Genomic DNA, 27,657 nt, shown 5'->3' with positions numbered 1-27,657 from the left:
CGTCATATAACATCAGCCGCTGTCCTTTTACCTTTCGTTTATTTAGAATTTTGCCAGATATTATGTGACAATTTCCAGTTCTTATTCTCTTAGAAGGAAGGTTCATTCAGCCTAATAAGTAGCAATTCAGGCCTGTGGTTTGTTTGTACTATTTGGCACCTGAAATGAATCGTGAGGTAGTTTTCGTGCACAGAATAGGACCATTCTTAGAGTGGGTTGTCCAATCTCTCTGGGGAATTCAGCCTAGAGCTGGTGTCACTATGGCAGGGGGAACCCACACTGCTAGTTTCCCTGCTATAGTGCCGCCAGCCCCAATTGGCATAGTCTAGTGTTTTGGCAATTTCTGGGGAGAATCACGCTAAATTTGCTAAAACCAGCCTAGTCTAGCAGCACTACAGCTATCTTTTATTTATTTTTTATTTATTTTTTTTGAGGGGGGGGGGGGAGGTCTGCTCTTAATCTATTTTTTGGCCATATCATATGTTTTTAGCGTATGATACGCTGTAAGCGTTTCTTACTGAAGTGTACACATTGGGGGCCTGAGTCATTAAGGAGAGCAAAGCATAAAAAAGGAGTAACATTTGCACCTGGGCAAAACCATGTTGCATTGGAAGGGGAGGTAAATTTAAAATGCAGGGACAGATTTATACTTGGGGTAGGACATGTCCTAGATCAACTTTAAATTTCAGTGTCATAATAAAGCTAGCAAGTATTTGTGTGCTAGATGAAAAACAGCCAGTATTTAACTTATGTGCAAAATAATAAACAAATTTGCACCCCATAAATTGTAACATGGTTTGTCCCAGAGAACATTTATTCCTTTTTTGCCTTAATGACTCAGGCCCACAGGGTGTACTATTCAGATTCGCACGTATCTTAAGATATGCATGGTTCTGAATACCAAGTAAATTACATCTTTTAAACAAACACAATTTACACTTGTGGTTTCAGCATAAGTTGCGTCCAACTCTACATAAGACCCTGGATGTTGGTTTTGCACACGTGAGCCTGGGTGGTCTGCCACGTACACATAACTGTGTGCGCCTTCTCTCCACTCTTCAGCAGTTGCCTTCGCAGATTAGAGGCGCACCTTGGTGTGCGAGGAGGTGGAAAAAGACGTTCACTGTGTATCAGTGGGAACATCACATCAAGGTGCTATATTTTAGAAGCAGATCTTCTCTTAGTAAACGCTTTCAGTGTATCTCCTAAAATACTGTTCAGTTTAATCTAAACTAGTTTAAATAAACTGTGAGATAAACAGAACATTGGGACTTTGTTTTGCATGTCATATTGTTCCTGTATGAAGCTGGTGCGCAATTCAGGACCTTTAATTTAGTGGAAATGGCCATGTGACCTTCTGCATATCAACGTGCCTCTAAGCATATGCCCTGCAGAGCTTTGTCTCACTTCCTTTATCTCGCTCTGCAAAAGTAGGTGCAGCTGTGGCCCAGCTCCTCCCCTCCTACTACACCCCTCTGCTACCGTGCAAATGTCTGCCACATTTTTGCATTGTGGGACCAAGGATAATTTTGCGCTGCTTCTCGACCATTAACCCATATATGTAACTGTGCATATACTGAAGCTGTAAATGGCAGAAAACATACTTCACTCATATCTAACAATAATAATATCCCAAGTCAGTGGCTTCAGTGGGTCAGACTTTATGAATAATATGGCAGCTTCCAGTGAGATGGAAGTCTGTCTCAGGTGATATTGTGCTGTTTATAACTTGTTAAGGCAAAACAGTGTGGAATGTTGTAGCAGTTGAAAACAGCTATAAAATGCAACAGAGTTCATCACCTTTTGGTGTATATTCCAACATTGCTAAATGTGTGCAAATAAAAACACTCCATTCTCTCTTTTGTTTTTTTAGACCAAACTTTGTATTTCTGCCTCATTTATTCTTCCTCCCTCCACTTCTTCATACAGTCAACCCTCCCTTCTCACCACCATTTCTTTTTATCTAATTTTTGTTTACGATCTTCCCAGAAAACCTTGCTTTCTTTACAGCCTAATGCCTTGCTAGCAGCCTATACAGGAACACCATTGGTAAAGTACTAGCTGTATCTAGAGGGGGATTCTCAGCTCATGAGTAAGTCAGGTGTCAAAGCTTTATGGGTTCAGGTATGTGCACGTTCTAGTGCTTTTACAGACTTCACCATTGTCGCCCTATGTAATTGTCTGCAAGGCAGAGGCCACAAGTGATAAGAGCAGTCATATAAGTGTACTCAGCGACCACTGCAGCTGCGCAGACTTAACAAGCCCGTGGTATTTATGATCTGCAGAGTTTACTGCTCATATTGTCACATTAACAAGACATTTTCTTCTTTTTTTATATAAGTGTAAGATGATTTTTATTTGTTTGTTTCATGTTGTAAAAATGCCCTTGTTCACACATCATGTGTTATTTAGAGAATTCATATAGTATTTCCTTAATGTGCTGTCTAAAACGTTCCAGCAGTCACTGGAGCTACTGTACGTGTCAGATCTAAGCAAAAATTAATCTTCTGAAGGTAATAAAAATGTCCAAACTGACAATAAACGTCTGATTACTGGCTGGGGAAATAAGTTAACAATTGTCAATTCTTATTACAAAGAGGGACTGACTTACAGTAACTCTATGGCCACAGAGCCAGTTTATTTAATGTATTTGAAGTGCATTGTTTTTATTAAGCTTTATTTGTAGGAGGCCACATGAAGTCTGCAGCACCGTGCAGAGGGCAAGCAACAAGACAGTACATGGTATAAAAGTACAATACAGTAAACAAATAACACTACAACTCTCAACACAGCTACTGAGAACAGGAAGGAAGAGGGCCCTGCTCACTAGAGCTTACAATCTAAAGGGAGAGAGACAAACGACTGACACATGGGGGTGAGCTAATGTAAGGGGATCTAAGGGCAAGGAGCAAGAGTGGGAGCGAGGTGGTGAAATGGTTAAATCTGTACATAAAACATGCATCCATCTATTCCTACAGAAATGTAACGAAGATCGCTCATAAACTGGCACAACCTTTTTTTTGCTTAGAAAATGCTGTGTACCAGAGTGGAAAATGAAGCATGTATAATTCCCACGTTCCTGGGCGCTGTCAGCGTCTATGTTAGTGTGGACGTACTCTGTGGGAAGATGGTGTCAAATTGTGTGATTTGCTGAAGACTTTTTATTGAATTTTATTGTCAACCTAAATGCCACTAAAATGTGTTTATAAACAGTATTGTAAACTTTCATAATAATTGAAACCGTTTTATTGCAGTTTCTTTATTTGTCTAATATGTATTTTAAAATGTCATTATTATTTATGTAGTTGAGGCATGCCAACTTATGCTCATTTTAATAAGATTTACCTACCAGTAACTAACTTTTAGAAAAATGTTGACATTATTTTATCCCTTTTCCATATAGTCATGTTTTGAATAACAAAACTGCTGTATATTATACTCCTATGGTAAAATCCATTCCACAGAAGTAATTCTTACTGAATCTATGACTGAATGATTACACCTCATCAACCAATCATGATTTAAAGGGGTTCTCCGACCAATTAAAATTCCCCTTATCCCCACTGTCCTTTACCTCAAACATGTGGTTACTGCACTAGTCGCGCAGTGTACAGGCACCGAGCAGCGCTTAGCTCCCTGCACCCACCATATATGGAAACAATTTGACGGGTGTGCAGGCCTGAGTTTCTATACAAACCCTCCTGCCTCTCTGATACACTGTTGTGATGAATATAATAGCACATTATAGTGGGACTTAAACACTGACATATACTATCCTACTATGATATATAACATTACTGTGTCAGGGAAACAGGAGAGCAGCATGAAAAGGCAGGTCTACAAAAATCCATTACCATTCAGGGAGGAGATTGCTCCGTGGAATAGGGATGGGTTCCTAGAGAGAGGTGAAAGGATGACCTTTATTTTACATTGACTGGAAATCTCCTTTGAGTTGTTTGTGAAAATATTGATCTGTCTTTGAACTGTCATTATATGAAGGCTAGTAGTAAGGGTGCAGTTCCAATCCCTGTAATTCTCTATAAACGTAAATCTAGCCACATGTAACGTCCCTAACACCACAGATGCTGCAGTATTGGGCAACTGGCCTATTATCACAGCATGTGATCTAAAAGAGCATCATAATGGGTCATGTTCAGACATATGGGTTAATACGGTGGGGTGATGACCGCTATTGGCCTGTGAGTGTGCGTTGATCTGACAGTATTATAAGGCCCCAGTGACTCCTGAACAGATACATTGTCATGTGCTACAAATGATTGGATCTCGTCTGTGTGTGTGACTGAATTACACTGTTACCCTATGGCTCGGCCCAGCATAACAAACCTGTACTATGTGTTAGATATTCAATACTATAATGTATGCAGTGACTGATTACATTGCATTAAGATAAATTAATACTGCATACCTGAATCTAAGCAACGTTTTTTATGAATGGAGATCTGATCCACTTCTCTTCAGACACCTTGTAATAGGAGTAACGTAACGGGGTGGATACTATTATATATATATTAAACAGATAGACACTTGGGATCTTATGAGGTTAATCTATACAGATTTATATGTCATAAAAATAGGGACAATTTGGCTAGCAAAAAGGTACAGGGACATTTGTATGTAATGTTTTGAATTCAGTACAAACTCATAGGCAAACCGAGGGGGAGTTTTTCTAGTGCCTATAAACCCCCCTCCAAGCCTGGGGCACTGTATAATTGAGGTGTCTGAACCCTGCCCACGCTTCACACGGCTCTGCTCGAAAAGAGAGAGCTGCGTGCACCTAACAGTAGTGCACGCAGCATTGCCCATGTATGTTATAGGGATAGGAAGAGTTGGAGAGCAGCCAAGCACTCTCTAAAATTATAGGCACGCACCCATGCATGCTGGTCACCACTGGCGCCGTGGTGTGGAAACCCCCCTCTACAAATCCTGCGTTTGCCCCTGAAACTATAATCTTGTCGGACAAACGACAATGGATTTTTTTTAACAGATCTTCGCCAAAAAACAAAATGGGGAGCAGCATAGTCGAAAAGTTACTGGGGGTCTAAACAAAATAATGAAAGAGTCTTTAAGGCAAATAGCAAATAAATTGGACAGCACTTAAATAAAACCCAGATTGTTACGTATATCACGGTGCACTTATAAACCCGTCTTTAACATGGAATTGTTCTATTTAGTCTTTGTTTTAATATATATCACATTTACCAAGCTTACTGCAGCATTTTCTATTCCCAGACCTACCTCCTACAACTGAGGCATACAAGAACATAACATTTCTATGACATCACACCATATTTACCAACATTTGATCTCATTTGGCTCACTGTAAGCCTGCCCTTGTTATGAGTCACTGTGTTATCCAGGGGGGTTAATGGCACAAATCGCGTCATTATATCCCCACCTCCACCCAGGATCCAGGAGGTGCCTGCTCAACATTCCGGGAGAGTAGGAAGGTAGGAATAACACAGAAATGTCACAGCCCTAAAACAAGATTGCTCTGCTCATGGCAATAGCAAGCCCTCTTAAAAGCAGTGATTCAAGTCTCTGAAGGTAATTGTTGCCCGACAAGTAAGGTTTAGGCACACTAAACCGTCCCAAATCCATCTGCAATAATATGCCAACAGGACATTCTTTCTACAGGACATAAAACAATAGTGACAATGTATATGTAGGTGAAACGGTAAATTCTGATTGTTGCAGGTCAGTATGGAGGCTAACCAAACAATGTCCACCACATGCATATATTTTTTTTACAAATGTGCATTGTTTTCTTCTCATCTGCAGAATGTAAACGGTATTAAGTACCACGCCAAGAACGGTCACAGAACACAAATACGAGTCCGTAAACCTTTCAAATGCCGCTGTGGGAAGAGTTACAAGACAGCTCAGGGTCTCCGCCACCACACAATCAATTTCCACCCTCCCGTCTCCGCCGAGATCATCAGGAAAATGCAGCAATAAAAGCTGAAGACGTCTGTGCCAAGAAACTCTCACCAGCAGATGCTAATTTCCAGAACAGCCACCTTTTTTGGTTTCATTTTCTACTTTTATTTTTGTTCTTTATGTTGCATTTCAGGGGAAGCACTCGAAAGTCCTATGATCTCTACGTTTCAGTGCATGCTTTAATGAAAGAATTCCAGTTGTTTGGAATTGTGTATCTTTTAAAAGTGACCCTTTTTGTACTTTGCACATGTTAGTCACCAGACCCATTTTCATTACTTTAATACAGTGCTAAAAAATTATAAAGACATACGTTCTATAGGGGAAACAAGTGTTTCTCTCTCCCCACGAATTGGGATGCATGTTGTATTGGTTAGATGTGACAGTGTTATGTGAATGGGAAGAGAGATCCTGGCACTGAAACCTATAGAAACATTTTGCTGCCAAGTGACTGTGGAGGACGTAAGTGATCGATGGGCATAGAGGTTAAGAAATATTGGCCTAGTTTTGTCATAGGAAGTAAAGGTTCGGTGCTCCTTCATATGTAAATAGTAATTTAAGGGAACATATTTATACCCAGGACATGTTTATTTGTAAATTAAGATAAAGCCCAATGGTAATATGGCAAATAATCTCCACAACATAATGTGTCTAATCATTCGAGGCACCAAACCTTTAATAGGTTAAAAAAAATGATTCAGTTGTTAAAACCAGGGCGAGTATAAGAGGATACATGTGGAATGTGTTTTATATATAAACCGGTTTAATTTTTTTGAATTTTTTTAAAATAAGAATTTTGAAACAATTCTGCTCAAATGTCCGTTCATTTATATAATTGTTTTTATTTGAGCCCCAGAGAGCCCAGTGTTTGTGTCCTCTATCTACTTCATCTCGGACCTGTTTTTAAAAACATAGGTTCCTGTATAAAGTCATTTTGTTTTATTTAAAAATAAAGAATCAAGGGCCACATAGTCATATTTAAAACTTTAAGGGTCATCCTCTCAGAGCACAAGTGATATAATTACTGACACTGCCAGTTGGACAAGTGGTGCACAACCTGTGGGTCAACACCCAAATGGGGTTCCGGATCTTTTCTGGTGCCATCTGATTACAAGATATGCAATCCATTTTATTAGTGACTGCCTCTCTTAGGGTCCCAGAACCTTGGCACACTACTGACACTTGGGTTGCCAGGACAATGGCACAGACTCATCCCAGCTAAAAAGAAAAGGTTACGCACCACGGAGTTACACTAGCACATAGCATTGGTAGGGAAAAGATTCAAATCTTTTCTGCAAATACACTTCAACAATAATATCATAAATATCTATTTATTATACAAAGAGGAGACCTTTAAATTAAATTGCTACCTTAAGTATTTACCTTTTTTCTTTTGCCGGGTTCTTATGTAATTACGGTCTACTGCGCACTGATTTTATATATATATATATATATATATATATATATATATATATATATATATACTGAACCTGAGAATCTCCAGATAATCGTGGGTCATGTGATAGCTGAAATTCTCTACCACATTAATCATTGTTTTCTGATGGCAGGAACTTAAATGTGCATTTAATACCAAATTACCACCACTTTCAGACTCGTTAACCTGCCTTACTTGTTAAAATATATTTGGTATCGGTTGCACGGTTGCATAGATAATGGAACTATAAATAAGAATATTTAACATATTATAGTAAAAATATTTTCATACTTAAATAACATACATATAAAGGTTGTGCTTGCTATAATTTTCCTGTTATCTTGCTTGTCCTATTTTTGTTACCATTTAAAGTGCTAAAATTCTTATCTGTAGCAAAGAACAGAAAAAAACCTTCTCTTTACTGTTACAGACGATGGCTGGTGTACACTTGCCACGGTATAGTAAAGATTTGGTTTGCAGACAACTTTCTTTTGTGGCGCACAATGCCACTTATTGTTTGTAAAGTTAAGACACCCTGGAACGAGCAATGTAATACAGTTTTTATACATGAAGCAGCATTGCAGGTTTTGTCAACACAGGAATTCTAATAACATTTAAGTGTATGTCTGTCATAAGGAGGAACTATATCATCCCCAAAAATGATGTATGTAGTCATTTTGTCAACAAAAATAGTTAAATACAGTGTATACATATTCACTGTGAAGTTATACATTTTCATCCATTGCATCACCCAAAGTGACAACATACTCATGTCAAGTGCTGGATCATGTGACTTGGCCAAGCACAGAAGTGAAAGAATCAGTCCTGGGATGCGCCGCCAGAGAATGGCAACAGGGCATTCTGGACTTTCTGGTTCTACAACAGCTGGAGAGCCATTGGTTGTCCATGCCAAAAACTTGCGCTCTCTGAAATTGAAAAGTTCTGACAGCAAAATTGGCCAAGTTTAAGCAGGATTGTGCCATTTTTAAGGTACACAATAGGGGCAAAAATGAAAAGCACAGGAGCTGGGGTGGATTTTTACCAGGAATAATGTTTCCACGTGTCTTCTACAATGTGGGATATATATTTCCTTCGTTTGGATCTGAAACTGTACTTGGATTGTATTACTGTCATATAGGTGACACTGGAGCAAGTGTGTAGATTGTGCACATTGTTTTATACCCCTTAAAACCAGGCATTCAAGGCCAGGTTTACCTCTCAGTGTTGGTCATGTGATCATATAATACAAGAGGACAGGAAACCACTAGTTATAGGTACTAAGAGCCACACTGTGTGGAGGATGATGCCTTCAGTTGGATATTTTTTTTTTTTAGGGGAAAATAAAGCAGCTGGAACTGCTTTATACATAACTATTTCAGATCACAGACCACCATTAGCTGAGGTGTCTCTGCAGTAAAGTTTAGGAAAGACACCCAGCCAGGCCACAAGGGTAAACCTAAGTAGTGTGTGTGTATATATATATATATATATATATATATATATATATATATATATATATATATATGTATATATGTGTATATGTGTATATATGTATGTATATATATATATACACACACACACACACACACACACCTCTCCTGGCCTCTGCATATTTGTCCTGTATTACACATTTGCCTTCATCTTGAGCTCCATTGACTAATTCTTTAATTGGTCATGGGTCAAAATATTAGTAAGAAATACGGTTTACAGGACTCTGGAGCTAAGTGAGTATCACAGTTTTTTGTAAGCGTTTTGCATGCCCCTACCCATAATTCATGCAGCATCATGCAGCATCCATGTGCAGGACATTCCCCTATATCTTTTCTTTTTGTGTTCGATTCCCTTGATTTCTAGCTGGTTGGATAACGTGAATGGCGTTTTGTTTTTAATCTTTAAATGATTATAACAAACTTTGCCAAACATCCATTTTATGACGTGTTTGGCAAATATCACAAGTACTCCACCACAACACACAATATGCACATCATTCTCACATACATGCATTCCCACAACTTCCGTTCTTCTCATTTAACTTGATTTTAGATTTTAATGGAAGACACCCAGGTTCCTCTTGTGTCGACACAAACATGCAATGCTGCCGCAAGTGTTAATTCTATCTTTGTATTTTGTTTGAGTTTGATGTAATTGTGACAAATCTCCATCCGAATATGGAGAATTAAAAGCACTTTGTAGTTCTCTATTGCCAACAACGCTAATGTTTTCCGTAATGCCAATAATTGTAAATTCTGCACAGGATTCTGTGCAAGTAGGCTGTACCCTTTAAGTCTCCACACATTAAAAGGAGGCAGAGCAGTTGGATGGGAATTTAAAGTGGTTCTCCTTTGATGTTTGTAGCGAATTAGATTTTTAATTGTACTTTCCTTTTGACTGCCTTGTAATGTTTGTTTCATTCCAAACGGAGTTATCTGTTTAGCCTTACAGTTCACCTTGGTGAACCAGCAACCCTTATGTTGAAAGTGAAGTTGTATGTGCTGCAGGTGGTTACAATTTAAAGTCACCCACCGTACATTAGTACGTCTGGATCATCCCGTGCTCACGGAACAGAGTACTGCAGTAAACACAGCAGCAAAATAGGCCAATTTCAAATTAGATCACTATAGGTCACAGGGGTGATTTGTGAACTCATCCACTAATGTTGGGATTGGTAAGCCCTCACTCTAGCTGTTGTTGAACAGCACCACACAGCCGCGGGTAGGCAGAGCATGGTGCATGTTTCTGTTTAACTATGGGTGAGAGGACCTTTGTTGCTTACCCCTACTTATATGATAGCATTAGTGTCAACTAACTGCTCCTAAGTAGAGAGGAGAAATCATACTAGAGCTTGGGGACTGACCTAGGTAAACGTGTCCTTGGCGTGAGTACAGTTCTCCTCAGGATGAACTCGGACACCCTTTCATATATGCAGCTATTCTGCGGGCAGAAATCAACATGGATGCTGCTAGTGTAATAAAATGTCACGTTTTCACCATAGCCAGTAGATTCATAGATTAAAACATATTACCTTTGTCAGTACTAATGTACACGTATTTTAAGATTTTCCAGTGCATTTTACAGCCCCTCAACCTCCATCACACAAAAGTTTATTCTGCAGGCAGAATATAAAATGGCTGCTGCCAATGTAGCATATAAAACATTTAACCATTTCGCAAATACCTTTACCTATACATGAATCTTCAGCATCCTATAGCATATATACTACAACGATTATTTTCCTATATACTGGTCTAGGTTTGCTGGGTAATTTGTGCATTTTAGTTAAACAAAAAATAGGTTAAATAAAAGTACAATACAAGGGGAAAATACCTTTTTCCTGTGGTTAAAATGTTTGAAAAAAAATATCCCTCTCCCCCCAGGGCTATATAATAATTACAAAATGCCCTTTAAGCTGAACTACTGAGATAGTACACACCCCTCCAGATTATGCACCTCACAACTTCCCAAAATGGTGGTCTCATCAGTGTATTTGGAAAGACAATAAAAGCATCATTTGCCAAGTTAATTTAAGATGCACGAGTGAGCAGCCGGTGTTGGGAGTGATTCAGTTTATATGCTACGTATTCAGACTCCTCATTAGTAAACAAATTATTACAATGTCTAACTGATAGGTGCATACAAAAACAGGAGTAACAAAAAACTTGAGTTTAAATCTCTGACTTCAGTTTAAAGGTTTGTTATATGTACACGACACCAAAGCTGTGAGAACCTAAGTAGCTTCTGATTAAAGTGCTTTACCTGCTGGTTTTATGAATCAGTGGCACTCGCTGGAAATCTAAGACACTACATTGGTTTTCATAACACAGGAACATTCTGTGGTACATTTCACTTGTGTTGGCTGATCCAAACACAGGGAAGAATCTGTGAGCCCTATTTGGCTATTTGCTGCAATGTGGCAGCTTTGCAAGTAGAGAAAAAAAAAAAAGCTGTATCTTTTTTGGCAGCATTCTTTATATCCCAGGAAGGATGTTAGAGCAACCGCTAAACAGTTGTAAAATAATATCATTGTTGCATGTAAATTCTTTTCAGCTATAAAACTGAAATTCCAGTTTCTATTTACCTACTGTGTGACAGTATTATTAAACAGGTAAGGATGGGACTATTTTGTTACATTGTGTATAGTGAATGTATTGTACTGTGTTTGTGAAAAGTGTGTTTAAATTATATTTTCATATGTTTTGTTGGGGACAGAGTACATTAAGTTTGAAGGTGACAGGGGTTTTAATGTTTTCAAAGTGAAGGCAACTTAATGAATAAAAAAAACCTCCTGTCAAAGCTGCTTATAAATGTAAATCAAAGTGAAAATAAACTGCCTCTGACTTAGAACAATAACAAATGGCTCATTATTTGTTTTCAGTGTGGATTTTAGGGTGATCCACAGACTCATACAAAAAGAAGACAGAGAAAGGAGAAAAATACTAATAAAAAATGTGTAAATGTGTATATGTATATATATATATATATATATATATATATATATATATATATATATATATACACACACACACACACACACACACATATATATATATATATATATATACATATATATACATATATATACACACACACATATATATACACACATATACATATATATATATATATATATATATATATATATATATATATATATATATATATATATATATATACACATACTTTTTGATAAGTCATTGACTAAGACACCCCACTTACTGCACCTTCACACAGTGGTGGCAGCCATTTCATTAGCCTCTATACTAGGAAGCACCGACATCACTGCTATGGTTTGTACAGACACAAACATGTTTGGACATTTGCAAATTGCCTCAAGTGGAGGCACATAAAGGGACTGGGAGGAGAAGGATGCTTAATAGTACTGGTTCCTATGAAGGAAAACACAGAATGTATTTCATAAAATGGATAATGAACAAGGATGGGGGAAAGAAGGACTCTACTTTCCTATGTTCATCATCCATTTTGTGATCTATGATTCCAGTGAGCTCCCCCACCCCCATCTCTTGCACACAATAAAGGATTTAAGGACACGTGTACATACTCTGTTGCAACCAATTCCAAAGATCATGACTTACAAGAAAGACGACTTGTTATTTAAATCTGAGGTCTCACAGAAATCTGTGAATGACGTGATGTGCCTTCATGCAGTTTTTTGGGGTCTGGGGCTGGGGGGCAAGAAGGGATCTGCCCCCCAGGCCGGTCCCACAGTGGGCTCCATGCTTTTTTTTTTACCTTTACAATTTTTCCTAATAGGCTGCAGAGTTGAGCCTTGCGGATGCTTGAAAACTAGCGCAAATACATACTGATGACAATCGCCAGCATTAGCTAATCACATGTGATAGGGATTCACAGTGCTTTATTGCTCATGCATATATTATGTAATTTTTGTCTACATTCATTCATACATGAGAAGGAATATTATACTTGCTATATTACGCCTGTCATAAACCGGGGGCAGATTCTACAGGTGCAGCTCTGTACTCATCTGGCACTGCTTCAGGCTTCGCAAATGGGTATACTCTAATTTTACATGCTGCTTTTCAGTGGTGTTTTTACACATATGTGTCCAATACAACACCAGCCTGTGTTTAATTGCAATAAGGTAGAGTCAAAACATCACCGTTCAGTGGAAACACTTACTTTCAGCTTTAAAAGAAACTGCAAAAAATGCCTTATACCCAGGCTCATCATAACATACTTGGCACTGAACGCAACAGCCACAATTATCAGCCATTGTAAGTTCCTATTTCTCTCTATAAACTTGCAGACAAGAAATCTTGTACATAAACCTGACGTATATAAAATGTAGTCTGTTTTGCAACTAACAAGAGAGATGTATTGCTTCCTTTAAAATGTCTGTTGAATTAGCTTAACAATTTTATGTTTATGGAATGACATCACATTAATTGACAATATAAACACACAGGAGAATTTCAGTTTATTTAAAAGAAGATGGAAGTGAAAATGTGTAAACCCAATGAGGTCATAACAAGTTACAACTTTTATAATTTATAATGAAAGTTAAATGGAAAAAACAAACCTGTTTGATACAATTGGTAGATGGATTCAATACATGTATAAATTACTGTAATGAAAGACAGCAGTGGATTTCTGTTTAGTATTCCATAAAAAGCACTCCTTAATATAGATTTTCCCCAAACCACTTACCATGTTTTATAATATATTAAATTAGATTTTAGTAGCTTGTATTAGGTGAATGCATATGTTTACACCTAGAGAAGAGTCATATTGCACTGAAGTCTGAAAGGGTCTGCACCAATCAGAAGCTCGGTGACTGTGCTGCACTTCACAAGCTGTTACGTGGACCAGACACCTACACACAGTGGCAGCAGCCATTTTGTGGACTGTACAAGAGAATTCCGCAAATCCAAGCACTGAGCACTAGTGGGGCATGAGACATCATGGGGGAGAAGTAAAAACCACATCAGATGTTTGCTTTCATTTTCTAAAATGTACTATGATAATCATATACTGTTCATAACGTATGATGAGCAACATTGCATTTTCTGCGTGGGGTCCGGTGAACAGTTCCATATATGGCCCCTTTGTGTCCTGCGCTTCAGACACTAGCTCCTAGATAACTGATGGCGCTTACAAATCTCTGGAACAAAAACTAGCGATGCCTGTCATCCAACAGTGGTCACAAATTAGAAAGAAAATGACTCAAGTCTGATGCTACCATGATTATCCAGCTTTTGGAGATCCCTCCCGGATAGACAGCGCTTCTGAGAAACAGGATCCAGTGGTGACCTATACAACCTCAGGAATATACCGGTAGATTTATCATATCATTTTACAAATAATAAATCTACCTCTAAGTCCTTAACATGCTTATGAGTATGCCAACTAAAGGCCAGAGTATGAAACAACATGCTTATCTACATGTGTGCAATGGTCATTCCATCTGCAAACTCAGTGAGTAGCAGATATGATTTACCACAATCATTTTCAAAGTCTTCTACACTAAATGGTACCTCTGGTTTTCTTCTTCTCCGTAAGCCTCTAATTAAATTGATAGACTGGATTACTGCTTCAGCTACAACTGTGTGTAGGGGAGGGCTCTACTTTCTAGCTTTCAGTGCTACATGGAAAATGTGACCACTAAATAGAACATCTGTCATGTCAAGCAAAAGCCATCATTGCTAAAACAAAATCAAATAGTAAAAGGCATGCAACAATCTATCACCAATCGCCATCAATTGGTTAGTAAGAATGCAGTAAATGACTTGGGTTGTGTTCATTAAACAGCTGAATTACCACATACAATTTACACAGCTATCTCAGAAGAAGAAGTTTGACATATACAGGTGAAATTCCTCTACCATAATGTTACAAGAGATCAAATGACTCCTACCAGTTTATTTCAGCTCTAATTACATTGCAGTACAGATTTTATATAGGAGTTGTTGCTTTAAGCGATTTCTTCTAGTTTTTAAGGTGATCTACTCACCGCTACATTTCAAACACAAAGCAAAGCTGGCTTAGTTTTCAAAATTGAGGACAGTGCCATCAAAATGTGTCTGAACGTGCTGCTCAAACGCCTGCTGGTCGCACTCTAGAGGGAACTGCTCATTGCACATGGGGCACACCTTCCAGTGGCTCTCTACATGCTCCTCAAACTGGCTCTGGTTGTAGTTGGGTGGAAACACCAATGTGCACACGGGGCACTTCTTCTGCTTTATGTAGCTGGAAAGTGAATCAGAGGACACAGTAAGGATATGCAGCTGATAACACATTAACATTTTGGAAGTTAATAAAATCCTTTTATTTTTTTTGTGGAATATACCAGGGATGACAGGTCACTTATAAAAACCATATATTAAAGATACTTAACGGGAATTATCACTTTTGGACAGCCTAAGTGGGTAGCTACCCTAGTACAGTAGTCGGGTGAGGGACCCTCATCTGACAGTTAGTGGGAGGGAGCTTGTAAGGTGGGGAGTGCCCACAGTTCATCTCGGTCTCAGCCCTGTGTTTGGGAAGCCAGTGGGCAGTAATCACCAGTACTGCACCCAGTAATAATTAGTACCTGGAGGGAATCTGTTGTGAACACCGTAGTTTTGAGGAATGGTTAGTAAGAAATAACTGTCAGTACTTTACACATGTTACATATAAATGTTTATTTTATAAAAATATTTATCCATTATAAAATTAAAAGTAAGGAGTAGTAAAATGATGTTGTAATAAATGAAGCATCATACATTGTTTGTATTACATGGCTTGAACCTCACGGGTTACACTTCTATAAAGAGAGAAATGTAATACACACAGGAGACACACGAGTGATATGGGAGGGGGTGTATTAGTAAGATGTGTGGTTACCTGGGATCAAAGCAGAAAACGGATTGCTCTTGTCCAAAGAAGCTAGGAGGATCCTGGTCCAGTTGAAAATTCATTAGGTCATTATCCTGGGAAACAAAACAGAATGAATTACGTTGTATTATATGACCCATATATCAAACCATGTAAATACACCTGTATAAGCAGAATCATAAGCATAGAATTTCTTATACAATGGACAGAGATGTGCACTCCAAAATAGACGCTACCCACACTCAATCTAGAATCACTTCCATCGCTTTTTCTCATCAATACGCCATTTTTTCTAACTATGAGAACAGCTAATAAGACAGAAGACTATAGTTGCAGCAGGAGAGGTTTACTGCATCGCAACGTGGAAAGGCTCTTCTAAAACGCACATTTGATCCACACTTGACATCAGTCGGTCTATAATGGCATAAGTCACAGAGACCACTGATCCCTAATGACAACTGTACAGAAGCAGCAATAACTACATTTTTCACCCAAACTATTATGTACTTTGTAATTTATCTGCAGTAATAGGAGCTAAACATTTCATATAGAATACAATGGCAGTATTTATGTTAGAAGGAAGCACTTCATTCATACAGCAAAAATAAGGAGAGAGCTACATGGGCTATTTACTAATAAAGTGCAAAATGTACAGTAACCGTTCAGGTATGCAAATCTAAATACATATGGTAATGCCTCTCATATTACAACAAAGGAGTCGTTTTTTCGTGGCATACCAATATGAAAATAAAATCATAACAATGAAAAAATACGAGTTAATTTAAAGAAGCAAATTGTGGAGGAAGAATACATTTTCCATGAAAATCTATATCAACCCTTATATCCCCACTGCACAATTTTATCATCATTTAGGACTAATTTCTTCAATAATTCTTATCATCATCATGTATTCATATAGCGCCACTAATTCCGCAGCGCTGTACAGAGAACTCACGCACATCAGTCCCTAGCCCATTAGAGCTTACAGTCTAAATTCCCTAACACACACACACGCAGACCGAGAGAGACAAGGGTCACTGTTGATAGCAATCAATTAACCTACTAGAAAGTTTTTGAAGTGTGGGAGGAAAACGGAGCACCCGGAGGAAACCCACGCAAACACAGGGAGACCATACAAACTCCTCACAGATAAGGCTATGGTTGACAATGGAACTCATGACCCCAGTGCTGTGAGGCAGAAGTGCTAACCACTAAGCCACCGTGCTGCCCAGGTATTCTTGTCACACAAAAACTGTGCGCTGACAAGAGATGTGAAGGCACAAAAACATGACTTTCTGGAAACATACCATCACTAGTCCTGGCACACAATCAGCATGGCCAGCAAAACCTGCAAAGCGACCTAGCCCTGATAGTGAGAACATTGTCACAAACCTCCAGTGTGGACAAGTATTGCTCGCAGGCTCAGGATTAACTTGTTTTCTACAGTACAATTTATAAATATAGTTACACATCCCTGCAGCAACAATGCACTCACAAATCACAGGGGTGTCACAGATCTTAATTCCACAGGTTCTGATACATGGGTGGTATGTTCAACTGCATACAAAGCACATTGTGTTTACATGTAAAACTCAGGTGAAAGGATTTATTTTAATAGTCCCATAGACTGCTATCCAAAGGACTCCTGTTGGATTTAGATTAAATGAATCACACTGCAAAATAATCTTCTATCACTTCTACTTGTAAATGTGTGTACACATAAGAGACCGTTACATAGAAGCTGACAAGACAGTCACAGCGCTGAGTGATGTGTACATGAGCTATAGGCAGCCAAGCATGTCACCCATGTGCATTACTTACATTGCCCTGTCAGGTTGAAGCTATCATCAGCTGTGCTTTTGTTTCATGACAGCGAACGCATAAATATATTCACAGTTCACGGATGAGTATCATGCCTATCAAAGAAAACAAGCTGCCACCAGCATGGAAACCCCACTTACACAGCCTTAAGCTTTCAGTAGATGGCAATAATGGCCATGTAATTCATATATATTATTTTCAGGATACTATAATAATAGTTTCCTTGTATAATAGGGCTATGGACAACAAACATATGAAAATGTCTCTGTACCTAGTCAGAATCTGAGCTATAGATATTGTCGTCGAGTGGAGTGCAAGCTATTGTTATCTGTGATCAGCCATTTTAGATTAACAGAAGCCCAATGTCTTTTGCCCCTTGAAGGATTTAAAAGCATTCGTACACTCTGTGTACCAGCACCTTATACAGATGTGCTATGGGTTTATGTTATGCCTTTGTACAGGCCAAACATGGGCCTTCCTTACCCACTTTCCTTTAGTAGGATTGGGACACGTTGTCCACACCCCACATTTACCCAACCTAAACCTCATTTTACCGATACCATGCCCCAAATCAGCAAGACCCACCTATTTCGGTCACCAAAAACTGGGACGGTCACACAAAAATCTGGATTGTTCTTGTGTTGGGTGTATGGGTCTGTCACGCTTATTATTTTCAGAGCCTTTCAGACCTGCAACGGTATGGATACTGCACCTCTAATTATATAAAAGATACCACTAAGCAGTTAACAAAAAACAAGTTAAAGTGGTGCAACACGATAACAATAAAGATTAGATTGCCATGTCTTAAAAGGACACTAACTTCAATATTCTTCTGTGCTTTATCGTGTGTAGCACAGGGAATATATTAGACATAATTTGAGTTGTGTCTACATCCAATGTGGATGCTCTCGGTCATCTATTCAGCACCTAATGACTATTTTTATACAAACATCCCTTAAAATTTACATTAGACACACACAAAAGAAAAGTAAAAAAGTCAGTTCTGTTAAAAAGTAAAAAAGAAGATAGAAAACAGCGTGACACGGCACAGTACGGCTGCCACATATGCCTTTCCCTAATCCCTGGTTCAGCCCACAAAATGGCGTTTTGCACCAACATAACTAGTTGCTAGTGAATTGAAAGGATACAGTCTCATGGATATTGGTCAAGCCCACAAAATAGTTGCCTCCGCTATGTGTAAGCATTAGGTGCACATTAAAAAGAAATGAGGGCAGATAGTCTCCCATAACATACATTTTTTGACTATCTGCTTTGTTTGTCCCACATAGTTTTCGTTCTTTATATATACTTTTACTATATGAATTCCCTACCACTCCTGGCATGCTATTCCATTAGTTTATCACTCTCTCTCTGTACTTCAGCACAGAAAATATGTCTGTATGAATAGGCACCCTCAAAAGAAACACTTTCTGAACTATACCTTCGATGTATTTGAATATTGCAATATCACAGTACTATATCCCCTCTAACTGTACAAGTGAAGTCTTTTCTGATTTTGTCTTGTATCCTGCATACAATTTACAGCCCTTCTCAGCAAGTCCCATTACAGAAGAAAAAAAAAAGCCTTTTTGTTGTAAAAGTCTTTCCCAATGTGACACAAAGCCAGAGCTGTGTCAATGACAAGCACACAAATGTAGAGCAGTTTCTCTTGGGTTCGTAAGAGGGCAAAACATGCAGGTCAGAAAGAACGCACTGCTAATTAAGGTGCCCCAGCTGACAACAGGACAGAATCTCTTGTCATGTGTAATGTCTTTGCCAGAAGCCGTATGAGACAGTATGCAAGGTATGAGATAAAGGTGGGTGACATCAGCGAGCAAACACTTTAGACCTTAAAGATGACAGGGAAAAAAGTTATGAGAGGCTTCCTAATTATCCTCAATCACAGACACAGGGAACCTGAAAGCAGGAGGGGAAAATGCTTATTTTCTCCATTATGGGTGCTGAGTGCCAAGACTATTATCATACCTGTCTAAGCACTTATCAGTTTCTGCAAAGGTTAATGACAATTAAACGAAGCAAACTAGACTAAATGAGGAACAGGTCATGGTACCACTGTACTGCAAAGAGCAGAATATTCAACAGATAAGTATTTCTCATCAGATGTATTTTGCCAAGATCAAAAAAGCGTCCCGTCTAAATGTAGAAGAGCAAATCTAACAAAACACACTGACATTTCAATTTAATTTAGGGAACTAAAAAAGAAAAACTTGATGTACCGGGTACGCAACAGCCAGGTCACACTATCAATTGTCTCTGGGAGCTGTGGCATTTGTTAGGAGGTGTCAAAAATGCTCAAGAAACTAAACCAAACCACAGTGATGCCCAGACCTAATAAAAGTCAGTGATCTGCAGCCACATTGACAATAAAGGGATAAAATCACTAATGAGGTAAACATTCATTTAATGCCTTTAAAAATTCTCTCTTTTCTTTCAAAACGCCATAAATAAACGGACAGTATAGCGATAGCACAATGTCACGTCCTTCAACCCTTTCCCTGGCCTGGTGATTTATATAGAGCTGATGATACAAGGATGAGAAACATCTGTACAGAGAAGCCAACTGTCTCCTAATACTCCTAACTTGCAGCAGAATGAGCATTACTATCCCTGTTAAATTAGCTACCTAGTGTTCCTTTCTCTACAATCCTGAAGCCAATTCATAAATCCAAGTCATTCTGTTGAGATTAAAGACTCCTCAGACAGTAAGATTTATGTAATGATATCAGACATTACTGGAAAAGGAACATGAAGCTTCTATGTTATGTTACTGGAAAAGGAATGCAAAGCTTATTTTTTGCTAAATATGCATTAAGGAACTAATAGGAATAAATAAAACTTAAGCGCTGATAAAACAGACAAGGTAGACTCACTTGACTGTTATCGTCAGGATCCTCCAACCCATCCGGCCGGCTAAGGTTCCGGGCAGGTTGACTGCAGACGACCTTATCTTCCAGGGACAATGCGGGTGCCCTTACTGGAGGCCCCTGGACTTCATCTGGATTAAAAGCACCATCTGCACCATCTAATTGTAAGAACAAATGGATGCCTTAATTACAGACTGAACAAGTGAATAAAGTGTGTTTTAAATAGGAATAAAGAAATAAACGTATGTGTGTGAAGGTGTCAAACTTCATTTACAGGTCATCCATGTTTGAGGTCACCATACACTGACAACACAAAGGAATACGTTTGACATTGTATACTGTGGCTACTGAAATATTTTAAAATCTGTGCTTTTTGTCCCACAATACATTTATATGGGCAAATCATATGGACGTTTACATGTTATCCAAAGTGTGTATGGATAACATGGAGCTAGATATAAGATTTTCTGGAGAATGCCTGAGTCATTACTATACAGTGATTCTTACAATTGATCATATACATTTGTAGTATTCTTCATGTGGACATTGGAACTATTTTTTGGTTTTTTTTGTTCATGCAATTGATTTTTTATTGATTGCTCTATATAAAGATTATTCTTTATATGCATATGAATAGCTAATTATGTTTTGTAGTTCACATGAAATACGAGTATGTATATATGTGTACATATAATTGAAGTGAGACAGTGCATTGTTATTACTGGCTGCACAGAGAGCTAGTGCCTCTTCACTCTTAGACTTATTGGGTCACTACAGTGACCTCTGTATAGAAACATCAGATCTGTACTTTTCATTCATTTAATTAAGTGATTTGCCAGCAATTTTTTACTTTTTATAGTTTGCAACTTAATTTGGTGGCTAATTATTTATGCTTGTTTAGTCTTTGAATTATGTTTCGAAAGGGAAAACACAATGGAGTTAGCAGGGAAAGTGAATGGGCCAGACTGTCCTAGACCGCATACTAGTCACCCAGAGCAACCACACTAACAATATAGACATTGCAGTACCTACTGATGCCATGTTGTACTGTCAAATAAGTACATTTGGCCGAACAGATTAAATTGCAACAACTTGTTTAAAAATGTGCTTTAGAAACCCTTAATTCCTCACCTACCTTGTCCCCCTGTTCCTTACAATAATTGTCTTAATTATATTATTTGTGTGACTATGTTTTACTTTGTATATTGGACTCGTTATCCTATCATTAAAATGTGTGTATGTTTGTTTCCAACCATACAAAACAAAGAACTGCTATTTACTAAAAAAAAAAAAAGAAGAAAAAAGTCCTTTAAAAAGTCCAAAAGGCAAGATGTAAAATTCACTGAGACTTCAAGATGCATCCTTTTGGGCAGACGACCTCATCTTCCAGGGCCCATGCGGGTTATGAATTAGTTATATCAATACAGAGGTTCTATACTACACTATGTCTATTTAGAAAGACTGCTTATAGTAGTATACGAGACTGTCCCACAATCCAGACTCTGACATGTGCAGGACAACTTCTGTAATTGGGGGGAGAGGACAGCTGAAATCCAAATGAGCAAATGACAACTTGCTGCACTTCATTCCACACTGAATGGGCCACGGTACACTAAGGGAACAAGTCATATTATTTAAGTGTGTACTCTAGCAGGCAGTATAGTTCATTTTTAGTTTTAGGTGGATAACCCCTTGTTATTGTTACATGCATGTTATGCCTTTAAACATAGATTTAGTCTTATTTATACTAGTCCAGAGACAGTTACAGTTACAATTACAATCAGAGCAGCAGATATAAACATTCAGTAGACATCTTCATTGCAAGTATGAGAGTGTGTATTGGGACAATGCCAGATAGAGGCCCTTCAAAACTTTTCTTTGCCCCTGCTCCGGCTCACATGAACCTCTATAAGCACAGTTTACTATGATTCAGAACACATTTACAACAAATGTGTGGACCGCATCGGGTCTATAACAATAAGCAGTCTAAGTATAAGTGTAAATGAACAAGACTGATTCACTCACCTCTTGTTGCCTGTAATGCGTAAGGATTTCCAAACTGCAGTACAGGAGGCTGAACTGGGATTATGGGAGCTGTCCGATGTTGTTCACAATAAGAATTAAAAAACTGCAAACCCTGGGAGCCGCTGCTTGGTAAAGTGTCACCACTGGCTGCCCTCTCGGATAGTCTTTCCAGATTTATTTCTAGTTCCTATAAAGAAGATAAAAGCAAAACCATACAACTTCAAATATTTATAGATGCTGATCCATTCTGTATACCTCATGTGTGGTGAAAGTGATGGTGAGAATAATTCGTTACCCAAGTCCAATTAGCATAAAATGTCACTTTGAATAATTCCAACAACAGTACAGACAAAATAAAAGTCTAATTGAAATGTATAATTATTAGCACAGACACAATTCCGTATAAAAATAAGCTAAAAAACTGTGCTCTTTCCTCCCTGTCTGGTACTACCTGCAATAAATATCTTTGGTATTACTTAAATTAGTTCAGAGCCAATCAGGAGTTAGCTTTACTCCTACAGTTTGCACAGTGAGCATGCTCCTGACAGTACATGGGACGTTCACACATACTCATTAACACACATGCCCAGAAGATGGCCAACTTCACTTTACCTTCCGTTTCATGTCATTGCTCGTATCATGACCTACACAATGTACAATGCTGTGTAATATGTTGGTGCTTTAAACACAACATCTGTTTAATGTGCAGTTGTGTGACATGTCTGTCTCCCTAAGGTATCCATATAAATGTTTATCTCTTTCTCACCCTTTACTGGAGGTGATTTATGAAGTGCAAGAATAGTCAATACGCAGAGCAGAATCAGCTTTGCATCTTGATTTGCACAAGTGCGTGTACATTTCCACAAGTACAGAGGTTTGTGGAGTGAGATGGTGGCGGTAGTGGAAGATCAGAAGTTTCCACAGTAATAGATGAGGAGTTGCGTGGAGTGAGATAAATGTGAGGAAAGGGCACCTTGTTAGGGGTGTGCCTTGCTGTGCTGAGGGCACATACCCATTTGCACTCCACAAAAGGATTTGTACCAGCTCAAAGTTGGTAGCCTTTGGGTCTCCTCATATACTTTTAATGTGGCCCATCATGCGTCTTCACGATGTACTTTGATGGAGTATGCCCACAAATGCGCATTTCTATCACTCTCCATTTATTTAAGTCATAAAATGAGCCTAAATGACGCAGCATTTGTGGAGTAAAAGAAAACAAAGTTTAGGATACTTACACTGATGCACTGTGACTCGGCCACGGACAGCAGACAGTAGGTGTGTACAATGATCATAACACCGCACAAAACAAAACTATTTTGTAGAAGAAGTCTAGTCATTGACATTTTCTTTGATCCTCTGACACATTTTTTTTGCCCTTGCACAATACTATATGTTGCTCTACAACTGCTCACCTTACAGACAAAGCTGCAGAAATGAAACTTAGTCCCCAGCAATAGCACTATTTGTCACACAAACGTTAGCAAACTATTTCATACTATGATTAACGTTGGATGTATTGTAAGCTGTTCCCAGATCCATCACGTTCTCACCTTTAGGTCATTCTCCAGTTTGTTCTTTTCACTCAGCAGAACTTCAACATGGCAGGAAATCTCTGATATTTCCCGATCTTTCTCAGCTGACTGGATCTATAGAGAGATTGACCATTACATATTTACCAGATATTACAGTTCTTTGCTTTAACATTTGGTTGCTTTCAGATGATCACAACTGTTGACTATAATGGATTTGTAGAAAAGGTCTATGAAACAGTGTGAGCAACATGAATTACCCCAATCCCCAAATCTGCGGCCTCCGTCTCATGTCTCAAACGCCACAACCTTTATTCTGTGTCTTCATCTCACGAGTTGCCACTGTGTTATGATCATCTTAACCCTCCACCATTTCTTGCATCACCACCACCATACTATTCCCATCTTCTTGAGTTATACTACGCTATATTCATGTCTTTTGTGTTCTCTACATAGTCTCCATCTTTGTTTTCTTTTTTTGCATCGACACTGTACTTTCCCCCTTTTGTTGTGTTGTTACCACTATGCTATGGTCATCTCTTGTCTGTGCTAGGTTTCTACTGCAGGAATAGTGCTCCAATGGGGCAGGGACTGATGTGAGCGAGTTCTCTGTACAGCGCTGCGGAACTAGTAGCGCTATATAAATAGCTGATGACGAAGATACCATCCATGTGTGGTCTATATACACAAGTATGTACTATATAAAAGTCGTCTAAGTGATTTGTAGGTCATTGGCATTGCTCATTAAGTATCACAAACACCCTACATTACAGAGGTCAAAGTTCAACTTAGATACAAAACTAAGTTAAATAAATCAAGTTTTTTTTCATAACAAGACAGGTTCAATTTAAATGCATGTGCACTGTCATCTGTTTGATGTTTTTAAGTTCTATGGATGACTTATGTCTGAAATCAGACACACTTAAAAAGAACCTTAAAGTCAGGGGTTAAAACTCATTTCACATACAGCCAGATTTAGGATGCTTGGCTGAGAGTCCAATCAGGGTCATACACTCAGAGAAATGCCTCATACTTAGCACTCAGAAATTACAGTATATCTTATGAGCAGACCTCATTGAACAACAGAAATTTTTGATTTAAAGCACTTGAGCTTTGCTCTTGTGTCACCAGAACTGCAGAATAATATATAACGCTGCTTATAACCAGAGGCCATATGAGTCTGCCTGAGTGACAAAGATTTAAACCATACAAGATGCAAACATGACATAAAATGGCACTTTAACCCCTATAAGATATCAATGTTTCACGCTTAATAACGTTTTAATCTAACCAAGTGAATGATATATAGTTTTTTTTTCAGGATACATAGAAGTTTCTTTTAGTAGCACATTGAAAGAGAGGACATTTTATTTAAAATGCCATTAACTAGGGAAAAATAGGATTTTTGTACTTCCCATAAAATCTCTTTCACTGAACAGGAGTTGGGGGACACTGCTCACCTTGGGATATAGCGGGCGCTGTGGGAGTAATGGCACTAATAAACTTGTCTAGCCTGCTCCCCTCTACGCCCTCTCCACTGGAAGAGCACAGATTTTTTTTTTATGTACTTGTCTGACTCTCCTGAGTATAGTGATGGGAAATGTGTGTAGTTTACTCAATGCCTTAGGCAGTTTAACACTTCAGTCCTGTACCAACAACATACACAGAGATCATCACTCTGCTTGGTTCCTGGCCTCATTTCTGGAGCCTCTCTCTCTCACTGACCACAGCCAAGATCAGGGGTTGTATAGAAGCGGAATTCACCGGCCTCTGAAATGATGTTTACGTTATATTGCCATAGTAACATCTGAAAAACTAAAAACCTTACTTAGTAAGCTCCATGTAAGAGGTACATTCAAATAAGAGAAGCCAAGATAATAGTTCCCCTTTAGATGTACTGCCTAGTCAGATTAGAAGGGCATTAAAAAGTCATCAATCAAGATACTGATTGACCAGTCTTTAATCCAAAAAACAAGCGAGGCATTTGAAAATATACCATTTTACCATATAGCTCTCAAAACAATCACAATCGCAAAAATGGACCCTACACTGTGGTAGGTAATTTAGACTGTAAGCTTCAATGGAACAGGGACTGATGTGACTGATTCCATAGAACAGCAGCTGAGCGTCTCCTAAATGACTGCCTCACTCTCTGCAGCAATGTGCTTTGGGCCCTATTCATCATCATCATCAACATTTATTTATATAGCGCCAGCAAAATCCGTAGCGCTTTACAATTGGGAACAAACATTGATAAAACAATACTGGGTAATACATACAGAGAGGTAAGAGAACCCTGCTCGAAAGCTTACAATCTATAGGACAATGGGAGTTAGAAACACAAGGGCATGTGCTACATCATATTGCACAATGGACCAGCTAGAACATAAAGGTAAAAGTATTGAGTGGGCTGTGTGTTGCAATGTTGGTCAGAAGGTTGTTGTCTTGCGTTAGCAGTGTAGAGGATGGTAATAGGGTAATCTAGGGAAATTAAGATGGTGGTTGAGGAATATCATAACCTTGTCTGAAGAGGTTGGTTTTCAGTGAACGCTTGAAGGTTTGAAGACTAGAGGAAATTCCACAAAGTGGGTGCAGCCCAGAAAAAATCCTGTAACCGAGAATGGGAGAATGTGATGAGAGTGGAGGAGAGACGTAGATCTTGTGCAGAACGGAGGAGTCAAGTGGGGAGATATTTCGAGACCAGTGAGGAAATGTATGTCGGTGCAATTTTGTTGATGGCCTTATATGTTAGTAGAAGAATTTTATATTGGATTCGTTGAAATACAGGCAGCCAATGTAGAGACTGACAGAGTAGCTCAGCAGAGGAAAAACGGTTAGTAAGGAAAATCAATCTAGCCGCTGCATGCAAAATAGATTGTAGGGGTTCAAGTCTGACTTTGGGAAGACCAGTAAGAAGGGAATTGCAATAGTCGATGCGGGAGATGATGAGTGCATGAATTTTTGCGGTGTCTTGTGTCAGATATGTGCGTATTCTGGAAATGTTCTTTAAGTGTATGTAACATGATTTAGATATAGAGTTGATGTGGGGAATAAATGACAGTTGTGAATCAAGGATTACACCTAGGCAACGAGCTTGCAGGGTGGGATTTATGGTCATGTTATCAACAGAAATAGAAATGTCAGGCAGGAAGCTTCTGTTTTTGGGTGGGAATATTATTAATTCAGTTTTTGAAAGATTGAGTTGAGTTGGCGAGAAGACATCCAAGATAAAATGGCAGAAAGACAGTCAGTAACGCGAGACAACACAGATGGTGAAAGATCAGGAGAGGATAGATAAATTTGTGTATCATTCGCATAGTGATGATACTGAAATCCAAAGGAGCTTATTAGTTTTCCAAGAGAAGTGGTGTAGATAAAGAATAGCAGAGGACCTAGGACTGAGCCTTGTGGTACTCCAACTGATAAAGGAAGCGGAGCAGAGGTGGATCCAGAGAAATTAACACTGAAAGAGCGATTAGATAGGTAGGATGAGAACCAGGATAGGAGAGTGCCTTCAAGACCTAGGGATTGTAGCGTTTGTATGAGGAGAGAGTGGTCAACAGTGTCAAATGCAGCAGAGAGATCCAGGAGAATTAGAAGAGAGTATTGGTTATTATTTTTTGCTGTGATCAAGTCATTCACAACCTTGGTCAGCGCA

General features: G+C 38.7%; 2 protein-coding genes across 3 annotated transcripts in view; one reads left to right on the top strand and one right to left on the bottom strand.

Moving 5' to 3' along the window:
* JAZF1 (JAZF zinc finger 1) overlaps window positions 1–8,900 on the top strand; it is a 213,177-nt gene extending 204,277 nt beyond the window's left edge. The window contains exon 5 of the mRNA XM_075212279.1: window positions 5,800–8,900. Within this exon, the coding sequence (XP_075068380.1) occupies window positions 5,800–5,976 (177 nt within the window). The 3' untranslated portion in view covers window positions 5,977–8,900. The remainder of the gene's footprint in view (window positions 1–5,799) is intronic.
* A 4,422-nt stretch (window positions 8,901–13,322) lies between these two features.
* Window positions 13,323–27,657, bottom strand: part of TAX1BP1 (Tax1 binding protein 1) — a 68,396-nt gene continuing 54,061 nt past the window's right edge. For both annotated transcript variants that reach the window (XM_075212276.1, XM_075212278.1), the window contains exons 14-18: window positions 24,021–24,116; window positions 22,471–22,657; window positions 20,452–20,603; window positions 15,749–15,834; window positions 13,323–15,112 (exon numbers count right to left, since the gene is read on the bottom strand). In XM_075212276.1, the coding sequence (XP_075068377.1) occupies window positions 14,908–15,112; window positions 15,749–15,834; window positions 20,452–20,603; window positions 22,471–22,657; window positions 24,021–24,116 (726 nt within the window). In that variant the 3' untranslated portion in view covers window positions 13,323–14,907. The remainder of the gene's footprint in view (window positions 15,113–15,748; window positions 15,835–20,451; window positions 20,604–22,470; window positions 22,658–24,020; window positions 24,117–27,657) is intronic.

Source organism: Mixophyes fleayi, chromosome 5 (assembly GCF_038048845.1).
Source record: "Mixophyes fleayi isolate aMixFle1 chromosome 5, aMixFle1.hap1, whole genome shotgun sequence".
NCBI classification, from domain to species: domain Eukaryota; kingdom Metazoa; phylum Chordata; class Amphibia; order Anura; family Limnodynastidae; genus Mixophyes; species Mixophyes fleayi.
This window is presented reverse-complemented; position numbering and strand designations above follow the sequence as displayed.